Genomic DNA, 22,922 nt, shown 5'->3' with positions numbered 1-22,922 from the left:
AGCCCCCCCGTTTGAGCGGGTGGGTGGGGCCTTTTGCGAGGAGGGGAGGGGCCTTGGCCACCTTCCCCGCCCTTTCCTCCCGCTGGCCCTCAAGGTGCCCCTGGCAAGGCTGAGGCTGGAGCACCGGCTGGGTCAGACCACGCGGGCATCTGGGAGGCATGACCCTGCCCGTCTCCACCTGGCAATCACCCCACTGGGCCAGCATCCCTCCCAAGGCAACCAACAGGCAAGGAGGAACCTGGGTCTGTGCTGGGCCCGGCTGAGGCGGCCCCCTCCCTCCCAACTCCGTCCGCAGCAGCTGCCGAAGTCTGGCTGCTCTGGGAGAATCCCCGCCTTCCCAGAAGGTCAGTCCAGAGGCAGCCTCGGCCCACACTGTCCTCAAGACACTCAGGCTCTCCCTTCCGGCAGGGCCGGTGCCCAGGTTGGCTCCTTCATCGGAGAGAAACAGGGATATGTCCAGGGGGATCTGGCAGAACCGCTAAAGGGGAGTGAAGGAGGTGAACTCCCTTCCCGGTTCAGTTGATGGACTTCAGGCGCTCAGGAAACACCCCAGGTGCAGCAGTGGCCTCCTCCTCCTCCTCCTCCTCCTCCTCCTCCTCTTAGTCCTGACTGCTGATGAGGCAGCTGGGGGTGAAGTGGGGCTGGGAAGGAAGGCCGAGGCCCACCCGGTGTGGGGGTTGCCATGGAGGCCTTGGGCGACCAGGTGTTTCTGCTGCCCACCTAGACACCATGGAGCCCTCGGGAGCAGCAGCAGCAGCAGCAGCAGAAGACGACGAAGAAGCTGAGAGGAGCCCTGAAGCCGCCATGTCTGACGTCGTCCCCCAGGAAGAGCCTTTCCTCGGCCCTCCTCTTGGCCCCGGAGCAGGGCAGGCCCCGCACTGGGGAGGAGGAGAACCTGAGCTCCTGGGACAGCCGGACCCCGGCCAGTTGGCTCCACCAGCCCCCTCAAAGGCCCTGCCCTCTCCAGCTGGGAAGGAGGGAGTTATATGGCCACAGCCGCAGAAAGGTAACACACACGCACACACACACACACACACACAGCCACCACACTTCTCCCTCCCCCCTCATTTTCCAACTTTCCTTTGACTTGTGCCTGGGTTTCTTCTCTGAACTGCAAAGATCAGGCTGAACTTTGGGGGTGCTCCCTCCACGCCCCCCTCCCCCTAATACAATCCCTGGCCGGCCCGAGTGGAAGTTTGTGGTCTCATTTTCCTGACTAGTTTGAGATGCTTTTGTGATTCAGCAAACCACCATCTGCTGAATGAGAATCTGTCCCAGGCAGCACCATTCCCCATGGCTTGCAGCAAAGAAAGGAGGCTAAAGCGGCACATAAAATCGAGTAAAAATAATATATGGATAAATACTTTTATCCTATGAGACGGGAATGGTGCTTAAATGTTTACTAGCGTTGGTGCTTTATTTTGGGGTTGATTCCCTGTCTTTCTACCCTGGAAACCCTCAAGGCTCCCAATGAGATTTATGACAAAAGGAGAATATTGAATTAAATGGGCAGAAGGGAATAAATTCTGCAGCGGAAATGAAGTTCCTCCGAGGATGGGAAAGGGAGGCCCGAACGTGCAGGAGGGGGTCAGGCAGCCCGCTGGGAGGTGTGGGAACGTTATTCAGAGCTTGGGGGGGGGAGGTCCTGACCCCTCTTGCTGGGCAGCATGCTGGGTCCCTTGGAGGAGGAGGAGGAGGAGGAGGAGGAGCCTCCTCAATGGGGGGGATTCAAAATGTTTTTATGCCCCAGTCCTGTGGGGGCGTGGCTGGGTGGGCGTGGCAGGGGGAGGATATACTGCAAAATCCCCCTCCCCTCCCCACCCCACTAGCCTGCTTTCCAGCTCCCTTCTCCTGGGCAGGGCAACCCAAGGAGACCCAGCCGGTCAGCTGGGACTCGATGGGAGGCGAGAAGAGGTGGGGTTGGCGGGGCCGGTCAAAGGAGGCATTCGCCGGTTCTCCCAACGGTTCTGCAGAGCCGGTCAGAGCCGGTCAGAATCCCACCTCTGCTCCTCCTGATCTCCTTTGCAGAGGAGATTCTACTGGATGACTCGTTTCAGGAAAAAAATAGTGGTTATTATTTCACTTGCTTGTTTTCTGACGTTTTGCAATGCAAAGTGACGCTTCCTTGCTCACACCGGAGCCCCAGAGCTGCCCCAAAGGAGAGGAGACATTTTCGAAAGCACCACTGCCCTCAATGGGGGAGGGGGGAGGGGGGGGAGGGGGCTGTCCCTGGGGGCCTTTCCGCCACCCGTCACCCTGCCTTTCCCAGCTCTCTTCCTGAAGGTGACCCTGGCCAGACGGAGGACGGGCCGTACCGATCCTCAGCTGCAGGCCTATCTGCAGGGAAGACTCCGTCTCCTGGAGAACGACAGCCAACGGGCCGTGGCGGTTCTGAGTGTAAGTTCGTGGAGGCCTTTGTCCTATCGTGGATCCAGGGGCTCCTCCACGCGGTTCCCAGGCTGAGGGGGAGAGGAGCAGCGACGCCTCCGCCACGGTTTTCCTCCTGGGCACAGGCGGTGCCCCAGTGGCCTCTTCTGCCACGAAGAGCCTGAAGGTTCTCCTGAAGGGGGGCAGCTGCAGGCGGTGGGAGGGGGCGGTGGAGGCCCTCTCCGCTTCCCCTTGGTGGGGGCTTGGCAAGAGCGACAGGGGAAGCCTTCGGGGAAACCCCTGGAACCAAGGACCCTCCCCAAATTTGGGGTCCTGGAACCTTTGGCCGTGAGATCAGGGGCTGTGGACCTCCTGAACGGGGGGCCTCCCCCCTTTCTTCTTGCCCCCCCCCCCGATCCCCTCTTCTCTCCCAAAGAGAGTTAGAGGAGGTTTGGTTGTCCCACGAGATTCTGCGGAGGGCCTTATGTGGAGGTCGGTCTCCGTTTCTACACGTGGGCCATATAACCCATTCAGAAAATAAACAGAATGATTTTTTAACGTATAACATAATGGAGTAATGATTACTAAACTTAAATATTTTTAAGAAGAGATGTAACCAGGCCAGTGAAAGGCAGGACTTAGCTGCATCAGTCTGTTTTCCACTTTTGGACAGTCGTATTTGTGGCCTTTTCAAGAGAGAACAAAGGGGTAATGCAGAATTAGGCTGCCACTATGAGTTTCTTTTGTTTAAACTCAAAGATTTACTACTTTTGTTGCCTTCCTCAGGAATTGTCGGCCAGATTGCTGTCCATCCACAGTGAAGATCATCGCATTGCCATCACATTTTGGACCTTGGAGGAAGCCTGGAAGTTTATGACCTACTACTCTCTTGGTAAAGCAACACATAAGAAGATTTAGTATTTTGGTTGGCTGTTGGTGCTCTGGAAATTAAGGCATTGCTTAAGAAATACAAATGTGAAGATCCTGTTTTTAATGTTGTGCCCAATAGTGCTTCAGCTAATTTCACGCTACTCACGAAGGGTTTTCGTGAGAAGAGTTTTGGAATCCCAAACTATTCAGACAGGATCCGCCTCCCTGAGTCCAAGATCTACCGGTGGCTCCACTGCCCTGGCCCTTCTCCTGTTCTAGCTTCCCAACTTCTGAGCCAAGAAAAACGATGGACAAAATTCCCAGGGTGGTAAAATCCACCTTTCCCGGCACTGATTCCTTCCCTATCCAAGGACAGGAATATATAAAATCTGTCTTGTTCCACTGCAAGGCAAATAACTGGCGGGGGTAGGGGGTGGGTGGGTGGGTGGACTGCAACGCGGCCCTATAGCCAACACCCGCCAGTTCCATCCTTGGGGACTTTTTGCTGCTTGAAGGGCCAGAAAAGGGAGCTTCTGTTCAGAGGCCAGGAAGGGCCCCAGTTGAGGGACTGAGACCCTCAGGGCCTCCCTGAAGTTTTGCAGTATTCAGGTTGAAATGGTCAGAATCAGAAATGGCAGCAATTGTCAGAGCAAGGAAGCCTGTTTTGGGGAGCGAAGAATCCTTTTTGCACCATAAGGCAGGGCTGCCCCACGGCTCTGCCTCTCCTTGGCCTCTTGAAGCTGGGGTGGGTTGGAAACTCTCTGGAGGTCAAAGAGTTTTGGGTCCCTTGTCAAAATCTGTGGTCCTTCTAGGAAAAAAGGTGGGCTCCAGATGAATGCTACTCATTCCTAAAGAATAGGCCCCGTTGGATAACAGGAACGTTGCCTTTGACAGGTTTTTTAAGCCCCTGCCTGGAGACCCTGTTGCTGGACGACTCTTTCTGGCTCTCTTCACCCGAAGAAGCTGCTGGAATTGAGGTCCTCTTAGATGAAAGTGGCCTCCATAGGCTCTACAGAGGACTCTTAATTCAGGAAGGTACCTGGGGTTTTACCTGCACTTGCAAAACAGGGTTTTACACCTGCTGAACTGAATGAGATGCGAGCAGCAGCTTTGAGTCCTGCCGCCTCCATTCAGTGACATTGTGAGGAAAAGGTGACGTCAAATAAAGTCAAAATAAGAGGGTCTGTTGGTTGGAAGGGAGCTGGATTTGGACATGGAGGTGCCTCTGCTCTGGCTGGGATCACTCTTCTGTCTGCCTGCCTGTCTCTCTCTCTCTCTCCTTGTCTGTCTGTCTGTCTGTCCATCCATCCATCCGTCTGTCTGTCTGTCTCCTCCTCTGTGCCAAGACTTGGAACTGGTGTTTGTGTGGAGGGGCCTATTGGAGGAGTTGCATTTACACGTGGTTGGATTTGGCAACCATTACCTGCAGCGTAGTTACACTCCGTCTTAACCATGAGAGCATGCTCTCTGCGAGGCTAACCTCAAAAAATGTCTCCAGAAATTGTAATTAGCGCAAAATGTAGAAGGGCTGCTAATCCGTGAATAGTACAGGGAAAAGTACTGGACTGGGCCGTCGATCTGCCTTCATCCTCTCCTCCCAGCCCCGTATTCCACTGCGAAGAAGAAGCCTTGAGTTCTCCAAGATTCTCCCCAGTCCTCTTGGACTTCCATCTCGCAACGGGGTTAAAAAACCTGACGGAATGGGGTCGGAGGTGTTTCTGCTCTACCTGGGGAGAAAGCGCTACTTCCGTCACGGGGTCTCCCTCCTCCCTTCTCCGACCGAGCACAGGGTTATTCTCTGAGGAACGACGACCGCACCCACAATGGCAGAATGCGCCCCCCGTTTCATGTGGTGCTCCCCCCCCCCTTCAGGTGCCTATTTTGGGTTTTGTCCCGAGGACGTCGATGCAGCCGATCCAAGAGCCGTTTGCCAGGTGGAATCGGCAGCTCCAGAGCAAGTCCGGGACGGCCGCCCCACAGATGCCTCGGAGCCCCCTGTGCCTTTCCATCAGTAGGTCCCCACCTGGGTCCCCTTGCAGGCCTTCCCTCTGCCTGGAGGGGAGCTCCGGGGGTTGGGCTCCTCTCCAGCGCAGGGCGGCAGTGGGGCTGAACAGGACTTTCTTGAATTTGTAGATGGTTCCTGAAAGCAAACGCAGCATCGGACGGGTTGGCCTGCCTAACTGCGCTTCCAGCCACAGATCAAGCGGGTGAGGAGCGATAAGTAAAGTCGGGGTTTTAATTTCTGCATCTGTGACTTGAAGAGGCCCCTTCAACGTAACATGTAAATGCTGCCCATTTACTCAACCTCCTGGTGCTGTGACAGGGTTCCCCCCTCCTCCTCCTCCTCCTCCTCCTCCTCCTCCTCCTCCTCCTCCTCCTCCTCCTCCTCCTCCTCCTCCTCCTCCTCCTCCTCCAAACCCTCTGATGATCCCCTCTCCTGCCAGAGCTGTTTGCGGGGAAATTCTGCTTAAAATATTGGCTCGGACAGGTGAATGAGAGAGAGATAGAGAGAGAGAGATGGTTTCTGGGAGGACATTAGCCAGCAGGAGGAGAGCTCAAAGGGGCTCCCTAGGCCATGGATGCAGAGCATCAGGATGATAAGTGAGGAGGTTCAAAGCTCCCTGTGGGGCTTCCAGGAACGGAGGAGGAGCTGGAGAGACACACTCCAAATCGGCTGAGAAGTAAGATGAGTGTCCTCATCCCCATCCTGGGGGTCATTGGGTGAGGCCCCTTCCCTGGCCCCAGGTGGATGGTAAACAGCCTTAAGGGGAGCCTGCAGACCCTCAGGGCCCCCCCTTCTGCCTTGCCACAAAAAGAAACCCCCCCCCATTAAAGATCTACTGCACAGTTGTGTCCTCTCCCATCCTTTGTGGTGACCCTGAAAGATCCCCGCGGTTAATAGTATCTGGAGCTGTGGAGGCACCAGGTAGCACCAGAACTGCCCCGTGGAACTTCCGGTCCCACCAAAGGGCCTCCGGGGGCCTGATGGGAGAAGCCCCGTGGGTGACCTCAGGCCTAAACTGAGGCTGGGAAAGGCCCAGATACCTTCACAGTTTCCTCCTGGGCCCCTTGTGCAAACACTCCCACCGTCACAAAGAGAAGGTTGGAGACCAGCCTCCATCCATCCAGTTTAATGGCTGTGCTGGTGGTGTTGTGGATGGGGGCACAAAACAGCTGACACCCCGCCCCTCAAAAAAAAAAAATCCCAGGAAGAGACACATCAGCTGGGGAGCCATTGCAACTAGAAGCCCTAGCTGTTTTGCCTGGAAAAAAATACTTCAGTCTGCTCTTATTTCTGGTTATTGCCGGGGATATCATAGGCTGAGAAATAAGCTCCACTTTTAAGCCGGGTGGGTTGAATGACCTCTTATTTCTAACGAGTCCTCTCTGTGAAACGTGTAACATTAAGATGAACATCCCTGGCAAGTTATGGACTTATTTGATGTCTTCTGAATTCCGTATCGTCCAGCCGCAGGATTCTCTGTCACGGTCGTCAGCCACGAAGGTGCTCTGCCAGACGAGATCAGTTTCCAAAAAGGAGATAAAATTGAAATCATGGGCTATTTCATGAGGTGCATGCCTTGGTTTGTGGGGAGGCGTCTCTCTTCGGGCCAGGTTGGCTTCGTGCAGAGCAGCTGCGTGGCGCCTGAAGGCTTCCTGGCCATTGCCGCAGAGTAAGTGCCGTTCGAGTCAATAAGGGCTTGTCGGGTGTCCCATCAGGTGAGGCAGAGAAGGTCCTTCCTGACTGGTGTGTTGGGGATAAGGAAGCAGACCTCCTGGCCACCACCTGCACCTCCTTCCCTGCCTCAAGGAAGGTGGGGGGAGGGGCCCCCGGGTGGGCCCTCAAGACAAGAACCTTTCGATGGGTCAGCGGACTTCCCTTCAAAATAATGTCGCCGACGCTTCTATCTTCTCATCTCCCATTTTTGTCCCCGCTTTTTAGATTGCTTCCTTGCTCTTCCTCCTCCTCCTCCTCCTCATTTTTGGGTAAGGATGACTTGCCCCGGAAAGCCATGTAAGTCCTAAAGTTGCCTGATCATGTTTCCCCTTTCTCAGACTCCCATGCACGGATTTTTTCAAGGACGATGGCGACTCTTTCGTGAAGGAGGAATCCCTTTTGGATAACCTGGCCAGGCTCTTGGCCCAAACTTCCCAGGAGAGCGTTTGCCGCATCTATCAAATCGGTGAGCGGGGTTTGCAGCTCCCGCCCTGTGTGGAACTAGGGTGCAAAGCTTCTGGGCGCCTCTTGGACTCTTGGCAGTTTGATAAAAAGAAAAATACAAGTCGCCGTATGAACTGCCAAGTTATGTGTTACTTACATTTCATTAGCCTCCAACTCAAGGAACTGAGTGAGCACGAATTTAAGGATTCAATCATTTGAAAGCTTCCGCAGAGTGAAGCTCAAATGAGAATGAATGCAGCTGGAATATGAATTTCTTCCGTTTCAAAGGATTTAACGGGTCATTTAAGAGAGGGAGGGAGGGAGGGAGGGGGGGAGGGAAGGAGAACAAAATCAGAGCCTGCAGGATGTTTGGCGACGACGTAAAGTTCTGATCTCCAGCTGAAACCATACTTGGAAATTTGTCATCACCAACCCAACAAATCTGTGTGTGTCCAGGCCTAAATTTGGCATCCTCCGGTAAAGTCTCCAGGGTGTTGCAGAGCTCCCAGGGTGGGAGTTCGAGTCTCTCTACAGTATTAGGCCTCCAAATAATAGTAGGCATCCAATAAGCAAAACATGGCCTGAACGATGTTCTCATTTGTCTCATCTTACAGATGCCCAGGATGACAGCGGCCTCCAGAAACCTTGTGGGCCAGGTAAAAGGTGTAAATATTCAAAACGGAGGGAACGTTTTTGTTCTTTTTTAAAGTGTAAAACAAGGTGGAGGAGGAAACACTGGGCTGGCAGGATGCATGATGGAAGCTTTACTTGGTACCTTTTATATCTGTATCTAATGAAGGTGCTTAATGCAGGCATCTAATGAAGGTTTCTTTGATATCTCGCCTAAGCAAGAAGAAGGACGTGGGGTGGCATGATAGCAGTGTCCCCATGTCTGAGGGGCTGTCACAGAGAGGACGGTGGGGGGGGGGTCAACCTATTCGCTACAGCCCCTGAAGGCTGGGCACGAAGCAACGGATGGAAACTCACCCGGAAGAGAAGCAACCTGGCACCAGCCCTGGGACTTGCAGCCTTCCTCTTTCTGTGTCTTTCAGAAATGGCCCCTTCCTCCCTGAAGGAAAAGGAGGGTCCAACTCCATGCAGAGCAGTGAGGTCACTGATGAGGATGAAGGACTTTCAACCCACCAAAGATAAGCAGCAGCAGCTTCCCACTTGCCACAGGCAGGAGCCCCCCCTTTGGCAGAAGCCGTGTTTCTCCATGCGCCAGCGGGGCACTTTGGGGCCAGACGCTCCTGATTCGCTGTTGTCGTTTTTGAATCGGGAAGGCTATGAAGACGGCTTCAGGGGCCTCTATGACCCTCCGTTGTCCTTTCTCAAGACGTCCATCCGTGGCGATGCCACGGAGGAAGAGCTGCTGGATTACTTGGCTCGAGCTCGGGCAGCGGCCAGGCAAGCCGACCTGCCCTGGGCCACGACGCGGCTCTGCTACCTGCTGGGAAGAATGAGTCTCCGGAGGTTCAAGCTGTCTCAAGCTCGGGTGTATTTTGAAGAAGCTCTGGCAACCCTACGGGGGCGTTTTCAAGACCTCCACTTGGTAGCCACTCTGTACACCCACCTGACGGGCATTTACCTGAAACAGAAGAATGTGGAGAAAAGCGCTTCCTTCCTGGACAAAACTGCCTCTTTGCTGATGGGCCTGGCCAGCGACACGGACGGGGCGGAGATGGCCCTGGAGGTCTTGAACTATGCCTTGAAAAGAGCTGTGCTCAGCCGGAGTAGAAACGCCGAGGCCAGAGCCTGCTTCCTGCTGGCGAAGCACTGCCTGCGTTTCAAGCAGGGGCAGGAGCCAGCCCCCTTCCTGGAGAGGCTGCAGCAGCTGCTGAATGCAGGCCAGGGGCTGCCCAGTGGCAGGGGGTCCGTGGACTGCTACTTGAAGCTTGGCCAACTCTACAGCCAGCAGTGCCTGCCCCACCTTGCGCTCAGCTGCGCCAAGGTTGTGTCTTCCCGCAGCTCCTGTTCTCTGCTGGAGCTCTTCAGAGGCATCGAGTTGGTGCTAAGGAACGCCTCCAAAGTCCTCAGTCCCACACCTGGAGGACAAACAGACCCTCCACTCATGGCCTTTTACCTCCGAGAACTGCTTCATGCGCTGGAAGGGAGCAGGGGCAGCCAGAAGCTGCGCAGCATCATTTACTACAAACTTTCTCAGCTGCACAGCCGGTACAAGCAGTACGAGGAAGCCATCGGCTACATGGAGGAGGTTCTAGAGCTGAACACAAGTGCACAAGTGGCGGAAGACACCATTCACCACTTGGTTTTCCTCAGCTGGCTCTACATCCTCCATCAGCAGGACGACACGGCTCTGTGCATTTTAAGCGCCGTCGCAGAGTCCCCCTGGAGCACCCGCCAGCAGTTGGGCGTCATCCATAACATGGCGGCCATTAGTCTGAGACGGAGGAATCAGCCCAAGCGAGCTGCGGAGAGCTACTTCAGAGCACTTAGCCTTTCCAGAGAGACGGGCAGCGTGGTTAATGAGGCAGTGGCTTTGGCCAACCTGGGCATCTTGTGCCTGCACTCGTCTGCCCAAAGCCTCGGGGAGCATTTCTTGGTCAAAGCTATCCAGCTCTTCTCCGGGCTCCCCAGTGGAGAATGCGGGGGGAACTTTGTGGCCGTCCTCCTCCGGCTGGGGCACCACTATGCCCATGGGGCCCAGAAGGAGAAGGGGAGGAATTGCTATGAGTGGGCCTTTCTGGTGGCGATGGAACGCGAGGATGTGGAAGGTAAATTCATTTCCCAGGTTCCCAATTAGGATAAACGATGCCATGCAGCTTTTCCCCAGCTACCAAGGCGAAGGGCCCAGGGGAGCTAAGGTGGATCTCTTAGGGTTTGAGGGAGTCGATCAGGTTTCTTTTGTCCACTATTTCGAAGCAAGTCTGCTACCTTTGCTTCTCCCTCTGCTATGACCTGGAACCATCAAGGGACAGAAGATGCAGGAAGCTTCTGCCTCTGCCTCCTCCTCCTCCTCCTCCTCTTCCTCCCTATTCAATACCCCAATACTTTGCAAACTTTTCTCTGGATGATGGTTTGAGTAGGGCTCTGCATAGGGTAAGACTGAGTTTTACATGCCTTCTTCCTTCTTATGTTCAAAATTAAAATTTGCTTTTAAAAAATGGTGACCTTTCACGGGCTGCCTAGGACAACAGACAGGAAACCCCTAGAAGCCCGAACGCTCTTTGGGGATGCCCTAAGAAAGAGGACTTGCTGCCCACTCCTGTCGATGTGGTTCACTGCAAGGAAAGTGGTGGCCGCCTCCCACACGTAAAGGGCTGCTCTCCAGGCTGGTGAAAAGCTGGTGGGGGCCGAGGGCCTCTTGCTGTTGGAAGATTTTCCGGCATTAATGGGCCAAGCGCTCCTCCTTTCTAGGGCAACTCCAGGCTGTCCAGCATCTGTGTCATTTCCACAGCGCGGTTGTCCCAGATCCAGCTCAGTGTGTCTTCTACAACGAATATCAGCTCACCCTGGCGAAGAAAATGTCCGACAAGGTCATGGAAGGGCAGGTGCTAGAGACCCTCAGCCAGCTCTACCTGTCTCTGGGGACAGAAAGGTAGGCACTGCAACGCGGGAGCTTCCAGCAAAGAGGGCTCTGTCCCTTACAAAAGTGGCCCCCTGCAGGCAGGGGAGGCTCTCTTTCCCATGACAAAAGGCTACTTTACCCCAAGAACAGGCCGGCTCCTGATGCCTGGGATTAAAGTTTCCATCGCTGTGAGCCAGTTGACCTTGTCCTGTCCTGAACTCTACTGGACATGCTGCAGCCTTGTCCAGCCCTTCCCCTCAGCTGCTGCTGCTGCTGCAGGATGCTTGCCCTCTCTCCAAGGGTGGGTGGGGGTCCCTTCCCTTCTGTCGAGGGAAGGGACCCCCAGAACAGGCTTAGAAGGCCCAGATTCTGGTGCTGCAGGGAAAGCCCCGGAGGATCCTGGCCTGCCACCCGCTTTCTGAGCTTCATGACGAGCAGAATCTGGTGGAACTTTTCTAACTTCTCTCATCCCGAGAGCTCTGAGGGCTCCATTTTTATCCCTGCCTGGTGCAGGAACCATGCCAGGAAACAAAAACACGAACAACCCACCAGCTGGGAGAGGTTGGTTGGCTGCAGTTCTGCCTGGGGGCCTCTAGGGCTGGTGTGGATGATGCCACTATACACCTCGTCCCTTCTGTCCAAGTGGGGTTAGTCTGATCACAGCCTCCAAAAAGATTCTAACCAGAATGGTTTCCGCAGCTGATAAATAGATATCAATGGTGTATCTGAATAAAACATCAGATAATAGGGAGAATATCCCACAGTAGATAGAGCAAGTGGCTCAGGGCGGAGGAGCCTCCATAAGTTAGCAGGCTTTGTAATGGTGGTAGTGGGAGATTTGTACTTTCAGACTTGCAAGATTGATATATGCCTTCCAGGTAGACCGGACGGGAAACACGGCTGGATAAGCTAATTCTGCTTTATTGTAAAGCTACATCAACAGGATCGTTCAATTCTAAATGTACAATTCCCCCCTGTCACTCCCAAAGGTGCTTCCCCCCCCCCCAAAAAAAGAGGCACCTGGACTTTGGTTTCATGGGTTTTCTGCAGATGGCAGAAGGATCCAGAGTGGATTAAAATATAATCTGCTGACTGGTCCTTGGAGGTTTTGAGAACAATACAAGATCAGCCAGATAGCATTTCTCCTTCTCCTCCTTCTCCTTCTCCTACTCCAGGGCGTGCCGGTCTGCTCTGGACTACCTCAAGAGAAGCCTGGGGATATTCATTGATCTTCAGGCCAAAAATAAGGAGGCTCAGGCCTGGCTCCAGGCAGGAAGGATCTATTACGCCCTGCGGGAGAACGAACTAGTTGATGTTTACATACAGGTAAGAGGAATGAATCTAGGGAGGGTTAGGGTTCCTCAATTGTTTTAACTCAAAAAAGAAGAAGAAGAAGAAGAAGAAAAGATGCTAGTTTGGTTGTTTTTAAAATGACCCGCCTGACAATGAGGAGGTGGGCCTTCCAGCCATATACCTTGATGCCCTCTGAAACTCACTCGGTTTGCTTTTCTCAGGTAAATGTGCTTACAACTCATTTCCCCATATACCGCAATATATGAGAAAAGTAAACGTAGTAAATTCTTTTCTAATGAACAGAAATCTACACTATCTAGCTATATCTCCCTTTCACAATTTGTAATAGAGTGTTCCAGTGGGTGGGATTCGGGTTTTTTTTTTACTACCGGTTCTGTGGGCATGGCTTGGTGGGCGTAGCAGGGGAAGGATACTGGAAAATCTCCAGTCAGAATTGGTATTTGCCGGTTATCTGGACTACTCAAAATTTCCACTTCCGGTTCTCCAGAACTGGTCAGAACCTGCTGAATCTCATCACCTCTGGAGTGTTCCTCTTGTCCGAAGCGTCTATCGCTCCTTTAAATTCTATCCCTTCCCGTTGCAAGATGGCGTGTAAGGGTGCTTTTCCCCAGGCAGCCAGTTAGAGGTAGGGATCGGATTGCAGATCAGGTCCCACAGACTCCTGCGGAATCAGCCCTCCCACGGATTCTTCCGGATGCTCTTGCCTAGACCACCTTCTCTGGGGTGCCTTTAGCATTTTTGAGATGCCACCAAGCCTTGGCTGAAAGGGTGGAAAGTTTTGCGGCTGTGATTTGGGGTGATTCAAGAAGATCTTCTACATTTTCAGCAAAGGGGAAATGACCCAGTTCTTTTTCAAATGTAAAATGTGGCGTCAGAAGAAGAGGCGGCTGGTGGCAGTTCTAATTCCATAGGGCCTATTTATGGAACACTGGAAAAAGAAGAAAGTGGACTGAAGGAGCTTTTGGCTGCGTGGTGATTCTGTTTGAACTGTTCCTTTTGGTGTTGCTCTGTCTGCTAGAACCCTCCTTTCCTCCTAGGTGGCTCACAACACTGCTCTGAGTTCTCAGGACCCCAATTTAGAAATGGAAATGCTCGAAGCCTCGGGAGACATATTCTTCAACGGAGACTGGGAAAAGGAGCGAGCGGCGCCCTTCTACAGGGTGGGTATCCTCCTCCCACCCTTCGCCCAGGTCGTCCTTGGGCAGATAAGGCTGGGCGACGCCTTTGGGTGATGTTGCACTCCGCAAGACGGCCCTTTGTGTCCCACTCTTGTTTTAGGACAAGGCTCTGCCACTTGCCATGAAGGCCAAAAACGGCAGCGCTGAACTTCGCCTCTTCAACAAGTTGGTTGGGTTGTTCTTGACCTTACAGAAGTATGAAGAATGTCTCGGATACGCCCAGACGTCACTAATGCTCAGTGTCAATTTAGGTAAACCCGTCCAGGGCATTTCCCAAAACTGCTTCGGGAAGTCAATGGAGACTCTTGGTCATCCAGGCAAAGGCCTCCAAAGGATGAACCATGGCAACCGGACTGAATTTTTTGTTGGCTTCAGATGTTTTATTGCTCATCCAAGCAGCTTCATCAGTTAGAGCAAGTCATAAGGCAGAGTCTCGTTGGAATGTACCAACTCCTGCCACACCAACCTCTAAGGGCCTTTCACCCCAAAATGCATTGCAATATGCCAATTAAGTAATTCAGACAAAGGTGTCCGAAGGTTGAATCATGACTTCCAATGACTCCCTGTCTACCTGACTTGCTCTGGCCGACGAAGCTGCTTGGATGAGCAGTGAAACGTCTCCCGCTAATAAAAAAACCAGTCCAGTTGCCAGGATTGAACCTTCAGGGCCTTGGTGATGGTGATTCAAAATTGTAGAGAAAGAGACGTATCATTGGCCTTGTGTCACTGCAGATCACACAAATGCTTCCTAGGTGCACAGGATGGGAAAAGGAGGGCTGAGTCTGGTGACTGACGGCCTTGTCCAGGGAGTCTTCAGGGTGTGACCAACAAGGCCGATTTCATGGCCCCTGGGGTCCCGTCACAGCCGGCATCTCAGCACAAGCACAGGGCCACATCCTACATTAAAGGGACATTGAGGTTCTCCTGGTGGCCTATTTTGGGTCTGCTGTTCACTACCAAACCTGGTGAATCAGGACCATCCCTGGTCGGCTGCCTGCCACCTTCCCCTCCTTCATGGGTGGTTTTCTCTTGCCTTCTTGGCTAGGAGACCAGCTAAGTGAGCGCGTAGCCTACCACCGCCTGGCGGTCATCCACCATCACTTGGGGCAGTGTGAACTGGCCGAGCACTTCTTCCTCAAAGCCGTTTCCCTCTGCCCCTCCCCGCTGGAGTTTGACGAGGAAGCTCTCTATTACGTCAAAGTGTACCTTCTCCTGGGAGACATCACCTTCTATGACCTCAAGGTAAGAGAGGAACAAGTACCTGAAGGGGGGAAATCCCTTTGGCTTCAGCTGGTTGCGGCCTCTTTCCTTCGGAAGACCCAGGGGGGACAGAACAGAACAGGAGGAGGAGGAGCTGGGAGGGTTTCAAATAATCTATGCTAAGTGCGGCTTTTGTCAGGTTTCCCCTGAAATAAACTGGATTCTCTTACCAGAAAGGCCGCTCGCCAGAGGCCGGTCTGCACCTCCCAAGACCTGTAACTTTCCCTGTGTCTCTCTCCTTAATTTGATGAGGAGGCCTTGCGGATTTAGAGGACTTGGACCGTGACTGTTTCCCCCCCCCAGGGACTGCTGCCCCTGACTTCCCCTGTGTATCGGCCCCTTTTTGAAGAATTTGTGTAAAAAAAAAAGTGAGGCAACCAAGTTGCAGCTTTCAGGCCAGAGCCTCTTGCGCTCAAAGGTGCATAATGTTTTTGCACAAAGAAAAGGCTCCTAATTTGGGAATGGGCCACCCTCATTAAACAGATGCTTGTTCTTGCACAGCTATACAACCTCAACCCCCCACCCCCCCTCCTGCCTTCTTTGCAGGCTCAGGTAGCTTCTCCTCTGCCTGCCCCCTGCTCCGGAAGCCAGGAGAGAAGCCCTGCTTGTTATCACGCCCTTGACGCCCCAAACAGAAGTGAATTGTGGAGATTGGACTTGGGAAGAAACCACGGGAGAGAAGGAAGAAAGTGTGTGTGTGGGGGGGAGGGGCAGTCCTGAGGGGCTGGGATGGCTGGAGTGACCCCACGGCAGCAGATGAGGGGCAAGGCCAGGGGAACTATGGGGAGGGTCAGAGCATGGAGCGAAGCAGCTGCAGGCGGCAGCACAGAACCCACCCAACCGTCGCCTGCCCGCTTCCCGGCAGAGGGAGCCAGGGAGGGCAGGGGGACCACGAAAGGCACTCTGGTTTTTCTTGGCCCAGAATGAACTTTGCCACCATTGCCAAATCTCAGTGGCAGATATGGGTTTCTCTCTCTCTCTCTCTCTCTCTCTCTGAGTGTGTGTGTAAGGCTGTGTCTTTTTGTTCAAGCAAAAAATTGCAATGTTGAATTGGGAGGTAGGTCGCTGCTGCATTACTTTCGAAGGCGTCAACCTTGGCAAGGGCGTCCTTAATGAAAGTCTTTTCTGCCGTGACGGTGTATCTTTACTTGCTCTCGGGTTTTAGAGTTGGGGGAGCAGAGCCGCTCGTGGGAATAGCAAAGAGGGAGGCAGAACAGTTCGTGTCGATGGGTTGGAGAGCCCTGGCTCCCCTGCATGAGGCAATCTGCACTGTGATTGGTGGCTCTGGGTGTGGAGGGGGAGTTTCCCTTTTTTCCCGCCTTTTTTCTTCTGAGTGCCCTGCGGGCTTTGGGATTTACCTCAGGACGCTCCTCTTGGCCAGACTACCTGGTTGGCTATATAAGTATATATAGATGTAAAATATATATTTATATAAAACTACAAGTTTGTGTCAGTGTCTCTGACTTCGACAGCTGCCATTGCAAGGGTGCAATTCCCTGACATCCTTGTTGTTGTCCTAGACTTGACTTACCGACTGGCCTGTTTCCATTAAAAAACAAAAACAACCCTAATCGCAGCCCCTCTATTGCTTAATGTTTCAGGATCCTTTTGATGCTGCAGGATACTACAATCTGGCACTGGCTGCCGCCATGGACTTGGGAAACAAGAAAGCGCAACTGAAGATTTACACTAGACTTGCCATAATTTACCACAATTTTCTTATCGACCGAGAGATGTCTCTCTTCTTCTACCAGAAAGCCAGAGCCTTCGCCATGGAGCTAAATATTTGCAGAATCAACCTCTCTCCAGACCGGCCTCCCAGGAGGAAGGTCCTATGAGGCCTCTCCTCTGGACACCGGCTGGAGGGCCGGAGACGGACAGAGAGCAGCTCCCCCCTTCCCCCCCCCCCGGCACCTGGGAACAAGAGCTTCCGTCCCTGCAGCCCTCAGCCTCTCCTCCTCCCTCCCCCCATCCCCCAAAATAAGGACAGTCAAGGAAAGGGCATCAGGGATGATCTCGGAAGGAGCTGGCTATGAAACCACCCAACAGTTGATGTCAGCGAACGGTGATCATGTTCAGATGAAAAGCATTTAGCTGAAAATAATAAACATGCTAAAACAATATACAAGCTGAAGCTTAACATTTTCTCATGCTCCAACTTTTAACATAGTTCCAGGTGTGTTTGGGAAATGGTGTTTGGAGTATGGATAGGTTACCTGAGGCAGCAACTGATGGGCCTACATAGGAAAAAGAGCGAAGTAATAATGTTCAGTGCGATACCCAGTTACAATCTGAGGATTTCACTGTCCCATCGAAGTCCGTTCAACATCCTTTTCAGCCGCTTGCATCCATGAAGGACTGCAGGGCGACTGGGGTCCCCAGGAGGCGTTCCGAAGGAAGAAGGATCAAAGGAACTGGGCCGTGGCCTAATCTTCAAGGTGGGTGAAAAAGAAAAGTTCCGATGTGTCTGGGCCATTCAAGAGAACCCGACGAGGCGTGAACGAGGAACTTGGGTGCCTTCCAGAACATTCCCTTTAGAGCAACTGTCACGGTCTGTTTCAGGACTATCCCTAGATGCTCTTCCCTGCAACTGAGCCAGTTACAGCGGATTCCTACGCTCTCACCCTGGAATAAATCCGACAGGAATGTCCTCACGCCAAGAGCAAGAAGGAACGGAAGCTCAGTGAAGGAAAGGCTGGGGGCCCAGTTCTTTGTACACCCAGGGGCCTCCTCACACTCCGCACAGAGTGACCAATTTGTGGAATGGTTGAACTCCGCCCTACCACGAACATTGCCGTGTTCTTGTTGCAGATGCCTTTTCTTTCAGATCTCACGGTGAGCCTTTACGTGTTTGTGAGACAATTTAGTTGTGTTTGTCAGCTGTGGTGAATTTGAATGGACATACTGAAAACAAACATCATTAGTATCTTTTTATTACTGTACAGGCATACATCTCTCTCTGTGGGAAACTGAGTCAACCAGGCCCAGGTTACCTTATAGGTGGAGGGAGCCGGAATCAAAAGGATGCGGCAGCCAGCCCATAATAGATCCCAGCTGAGCAAACGTGATTTCCTCAGTGGCTCCCTTCAGGGTTGGGTTCCAGCCCTGAGATTCGGTCATGTTAAGAACAGAAATGGGCCCCTTCCCTGATGCAGAGCAGAGGCCGGATTGAGGGTCCCAGCTCGGAAGGACCAGGCCTCACCAGCAGGAGGCGGGCTGGAGAAAGGAGGCGAAAGGTTTCCTCATCCGAAGGGGGGGGAGGGAGGGGAGGGAGGGAGGGAGGGGACGTGCCGAGTCCGTGGCCAGGGTCTCTCCAGGTCCCCTTCCCCTCCCTCTGGAGACAGGCTGCTCCTCCCCAGCAGAGCCTGCCAGGCATTCAGAGCTTTCTCTCCAGCAGTGATTATCGTTTTAAAACCTTACAAACAGGTGGGGAATTAAAAAAGAAAGAAGGAAAAAAAAGACCGAGGTCTCAGAGGAAGTGAAATATGCCTTTCCTGTTTGCTACAGGATTGGGCTGCTACTTATTTCTCCTTCCGTGAGGAGACGGAACACTGACCTCAGATGCAAAATAATAACACAACTTAACTCAAACTTAAAAGCCTTTCCTGAAGAACAGGATGACGTTGATCTCATGGACCAAATGCAAATATTTAAAGGGACATCTACAAAAAAAAGCCGCTGGCTTTCAACATGGTCATTAATTTATGGACAGAAAGCTATTTTAACAGATGACTGTCCGAGAAGCAACTGGACCTTAAGTGTCAAGAATGCTGAACCGGCAGAGGAGGGATATTCTATCGTTTGGAAAGCGGACAAGGAGCCGGTCCAGGGAAGCTTCCATGGGGAGGCCCTGTGCTGCTCGGTGTCTTCTTTCACTTCCTTTAACATGATCCTTTCCCTCCTGTGATGAAGGTTCACTCGCCGCTCTTGACGGGCTTCCTTGTTTACATTCTGGACCTCAACTTGCCCACGACAGGCTTGTTGTTACAAAATTCTGACCACCAGGAAGGCCTTTCCAGGCTCTTGGGGCTCTGAAGAACCGCACCCCACAGATTTTTATATAGCTGGAGAAACGTCACAAAAAACGAGAAAGGTTTTGGTCAAAGCAGCAGGTTTTGAGGGAAGGAAAAGGAAACTGGCCCCAGAGGTTGGGGTGCATTTCTGCAGTGCAATTCAGAAAGCAAGAAGATGGGCTAGAAGACGGGACCCACAAGGGGGGGAAGGGGGAGCCCCGCTTACCTCTCCATCCGCCTTCGCAATCGGGGAACTGAGGATAAAGTCGGGGGGGGCAATGACATCCACCAGAGCCACCGCTTCGTCCTTCAGCTAGGAGAGAGGGGGGCGTTGAGAAAGGGAAGGGGAGAGAAAGCGCCCATCGCGTTGGAGGAGTTCACGGCCACACAACGGCAGAAGGCCAGCAGAATTGGCCAGGCGGCTCGGTTTGGAAGCTGTGTCCCTACTTGCTTTGTTTCAGAGAACTTGGCTCACACATTTTCACGAAGGACACCAGGGTAATAACCCCAGACAGGGATCGCCAAAGACTCCCTTTAGAGTGGACCAGGGGAGCTTGAATTTGGGAAATGCAGCTCTGGGAGGCAGATGGGAAGTGGCCCCTCTTGTTCCTCTCGATCCTAATTTCCCCCTCGCTGCAGGGATCTGAACTGGCTGCACCTTGGTGGGAAGGGCAAGCCGGTTGCCTGCTTGGTCTGGAAAGGGAGGACATCGCCTGGGGCTGAGCACCGAAGCTAAACACGGGGAGGGTTCAGGATCGGAAGAGCTCCCCGCGTCTTCTCTTACATTGCAGGGGGGGGAGATCCTCATGCCTTGCACACTTAAAACACCCCCTGAAATCTGGTGTGATCGACACCCTTCCAAGAGCTCAATAGTCCCTCCTGAAACGCACCTTTGAACAAAGTTCCAGAATTGAATCCTGTATCAGTTTACCGGCATTTTCCCCGGACAGGTAGCCACCTGAAACGTAGTTAGAGCAACGACACGATCAGAATGAAACACTTCCAAGTTCCTGTTGGGTGCACAATATGCAGAAAGGATCCCCCAGATGGAGCAAAGGTGCTGAACTGAGGATCAACAAAGCTCCGGCGCTTTGCATTCCAGGCTTTCCTGACCACGAGGCAGGGAAACGGCACGACTGGGAAAGGGTCCCACATCCCACTGGGAAGGAAAAGGGGTAGGAGGGGATTCGGGAGGGAGCGGCTCTTCCTGGGTGGAGGGCAGGGCTGTCTCCTGTGCGCGGAGGAGGGCGAAAAGGGGTCCCGCTGAAAAGGAGTGGGGAGGAAATGCTCCCGCCCAGAGACAGGCAGCACCTGGGGACTTGCAAGGGGAGCCTCCGAGTGCGGAAGGGCCTGGACAGGCAGACCCGAGAGACACCGGCTCCTCTTCCCACAACTGCCTGGCCCCGCCAACACCGGGGGGGGGGGAGAGGGGATACTGAATCCAAAGTGCTGCATGGCCTTCCTCAGTAGCCTGCTGAGGTAGGTGTGTATGGGTGTGTGTGTGTATGTATGTGTGTGTGTGTGTGTGAGGCCTGCGGAGGAGCAGTGTCTCTTAACAAGGGAATCCGGAGCATTCGGCAGCAACCAAGCCAGGCTTGCAAGTAGCAAGTCAAGTCTGCCGATTTTACTTAAGACTCCGCCTGGCCCTGATTTTTAAAGTTACTCAAGAGAAACGCACCACCCCTCTCTCGAAAAAGAGGCACGACTCAAAATCTAAAATGCAAAAGCAAAGAGGCTGAAATGGTCAGCCTGAAATGTATTTCGCCCTGATAGTAAATGGTACAATTTGGGCACTTTAATTTCCCAGCGGGTTAGCAGATAAGGCGACTTGTAAATGTTTTGCAAGAAAGGTATTCGTGGGTCATGGAGCTCCCCGGAAGACCTAAGGCCAAGCTCACCTTGGTAGAGTATTGCCGTGTGCTTATTCAAAGACCAGAGTCCATAGAGCGAACAAATACGCTTTAGTACCGGCTGGAGGTTAACTGGGGTGCTGGGACTGTGCACCTGTTTGTGGTACTTTTCCAACACCGTGTGCTCAATAAAAGCTATAGCTAAAGAACGGCAATAATACACCTGCGGTGGGAACAAAAGGCAAAGGGCACTTCAAGAGGAAGAGCAGATGCAAATCTAACAAGTTGCTTCTTCGCACACACCCCCACCCTCCAAGGGTCTCCGTGGGGTTAAAGTGAGCGGAGGCTGCTCCCCAAGAAACTCTCTGGAATTGGAAGCGGGCGTTACCTGGCTGTTGTTCTTGGCCTCAAACTCAGCACAGCCGCTTTCCTCCTGCTTCCTCAGTTTCTGGATGCTTCCTCGGAGCAAGTAACACACCAGCCACTTGTAGGCCCTCAAGGACGCTGGAGGAGGAAGGAATGGCAGCTGTTTTAGGCGTTCAGTCGGGCAATTCAAGGCGGGTAACGGGGACAGAGCGAGCAGCAATACGTGTCACGGACGTCCCCGGAGGCCTCAGGAGCATCGCCAGAAGCCAGGGCCATAATATCCGCCAAGTGGAACCTTTCTCCTTGCGTGCAGGTTGTAAAGACCAACAGATCCCAGGGGGAGGAGCCCATTTTCACAAACATTCGAGAGGTTCACACGAGGCACCAAGATGGGGGCTCTTCCTTTCAGGAGCCGGACTGTGAGTGTCTTCAAGCCGCCCTTCTGGTGACTCCCCTCGGGGCCCCCTCTAGCCCTCCCACCGGCCCCCTGGCTCAGGAGGGCCAGGCCGCCCAGACCGCTTCCAGCCCCAACAGCTGAGGAGCTGCCCGCCAGCGCAAGGACCACAGAGCAGGCGGGTCTCCTCTGGAACATTCCGTGACCCGGAAGGAGGTCCCTGCAGCCCACCCCAGAAGGGGAAAGAGAGCCACCTGAGGAGTCCACGAGGTCCTGGGCATCCGGAAGGACGAAGGTCTGACGGAGAATAGCGTCGTAATCGTTTAAGAAATCAACCGATCCCATAGGCGACGAAACAGGGTGGCCTGTAGGCGAAGCGCCAGAGACACATCAGACCCAAAACCAGGTCCTCGCGGCCTCTCTGGCTCTTCTCTGCCTCTGCTGAGCTCCGAGCAGGGCAACCCCCGACCTCTCCATCCACCCCACCTTGCGATCTCTCGCTCATCCAGCGCAGCAGGTAGTTGCTTGTTTGCTGCAGCAAAACGTTGTTGTCTCCTTCGTAGGTGCAGTTGGGGTCGTTGTCGTTACGGATGTCGCCCAGGCGATTCACTGGGGACAAAGCGCACACAAGGGACATTACGAAGGAGCTGCCGCCTCTTTAAAAGCCCCCGGAGCCCCTGTGCAGGTCGAGGGAGTTGTAAACGTGGCGTGCCCAACTCTCTGGTGCTGAGGGGGGAGCGTCCCAGGAGGGCCCCGGGGTCCCTTTCCCTGGGAAGACTGGAGGGGCCCCTTCTGCCTGCCTCTGGCGCTTTCCCAGCCTCCCAGGAGCCTGGACCCCAAAGGGCAGGGGCCCCGGTCGGAGGCAGGCAGCCGCCCAGAGGGAGCGAGCGACAGGAGGTCTCCCCTCACCACGGTCCACTTGGGGGCCCTTCAAAGCTGCCACATCCCTGAACAACAAGGGGCTTACGGCCGTTTCCCCCACTTGACGAGCCTTGCAGCCTCCCCTCCCGTGAACAAAGCTCAGGCGCTTGGCAACCGTCTCACAGTTACGACGGCCGCCGTGTCCCTGGGATGACGTGATCCCCCTTTGAGCCCTCCTGACAGGCAACGTCCCAGTGGGGAGGCCGGGTTTCCTCACGTCAGTCTGACTCGCCGGAGCCTTGGCGCCATTTCCCTCGGCACCGGGGCAAGGAAGGCCGCAAAACGGGTGCCAAACTCACCGGACAAGCAGCTCCCTGGACACAGCCGGGGGCTCATGTTGGGCTCAAAGGGGGCCGAGGATTCTACCTGCTTTTCGCCTGATCCTCTTGTGGGAATTAAGGCCCCCGACGGCTGGCAGGGGTCTTGGGGGAGGGCGGCCCCCACTTACTGGCAAGGTAGCCGTGTCCCCCGCAGGCTTCCCGGCATTCCTGGATGGCCTCCTGGGCGAGCCAGGAGGCGAGGGGCTTGCCCGAGCTGGACAAGGCGTGGATCTCGCGGCCCAGCTCGGCCTGAGGGAGGAGAGAGCGGTCACCACCCCGGCTGCCCTCCCCTCCCCTCCGGCAGGCAGCCCCCCTCCCTCTCTCGCTGGGGCACGGCAGGCCGGAGGGCAGAGCTGGGCGAGAGGGAAACCCTCCCAG

At 54.0% G+C, this 22,922-nt stretch overlaps 2 protein-coding genes across 3 annotated transcripts in view; one reads left to right on the top strand and one right to left on the bottom strand.

Annotated features, from left to right (window-relative positions):
* Positions 1-648: 648 nt before the first annotated feature.
* Positions 649-16,794, top strand: SH3TC1 (SH3 domain and tetratricopeptide repeats 1). Its single transcript, XM_087936710.1, has 16 exons — positions 649-1,006; positions 2,270-2,397; positions 3,154-3,259; positions 4,132-4,272; positions 5,110-5,248; positions 5,371-5,444; positions 6,707-6,911; positions 7,294-7,421; positions 8,014-8,055; positions 8,452-10,134; positions 10,778-10,958; positions 12,104-12,254; positions 13,280-13,402; positions 13,521-13,671; positions 14,466-14,662; positions 16,282-16,794. The coding sequence occupies exons 1-16, from the start codon at positions 730-732 to the stop codon at positions 16,516-16,518; spliced, it is 3,963 nt and encodes a 1,320-aa protein (XP_087792836.1). The 5' UTR covers positions 649-729; the 3' UTR covers positions 16,519-16,794.
* Positions 16,795-17,597: 803 nt separating this feature from the next.
* The window catches only part of ACOX3 (acyl-CoA oxidase 3, pristanoyl), a 16,705-nt gene continuing 11,380 nt past the window's right edge, over positions 17,598-22,922 (bottom strand). For both annotated transcript variants that reach the window (XM_026700003.2, XM_026700004.2), the window contains exons 11-18: positions 22,673-22,793; positions 21,790-21,912; positions 21,558-21,668; positions 20,932-21,047; positions 20,592-20,766; positions 19,584-19,651; positions 18,920-19,006; positions 17,598-18,744 (exon numbers count right to left, since the gene is read on the bottom strand). In XM_026700003.2, coding sequence (XP_026555788.1) covers positions 18,625-18,744; positions 18,920-19,006; positions 19,584-19,651; positions 20,592-20,766; positions 20,932-21,047; positions 21,558-21,668; positions 21,790-21,912; positions 22,673-22,793 — 921 coding nt within the window. In that variant the 3' untranslated portion in view covers positions 17,598-18,624. The remainder of the gene's footprint in view (positions 18,745-18,919; positions 19,007-19,583; positions 19,652-20,591; positions 20,767-20,931; positions 21,048-21,557; positions 21,669-21,789; positions 21,913-22,672; positions 22,794-22,922) is intronic.

Source organism: Pseudonaja textilis, chromosome 6, assembly GCF_049901715.1.
Source record: "Pseudonaja textilis isolate UNSWEBS1 chromosome 6, rPseTex1.2, whole genome shotgun sequence".
NCBI classification, from domain to species: domain Eukaryota; kingdom Metazoa; phylum Chordata; class Lepidosauria; order Squamata; family Elapidae; genus Pseudonaja; species Pseudonaja textilis.
The sequence above is the reverse complement of the archived record's forward strand: the minus strand, read 5'-3'. Positions and strand labels throughout refer to the sequence as shown.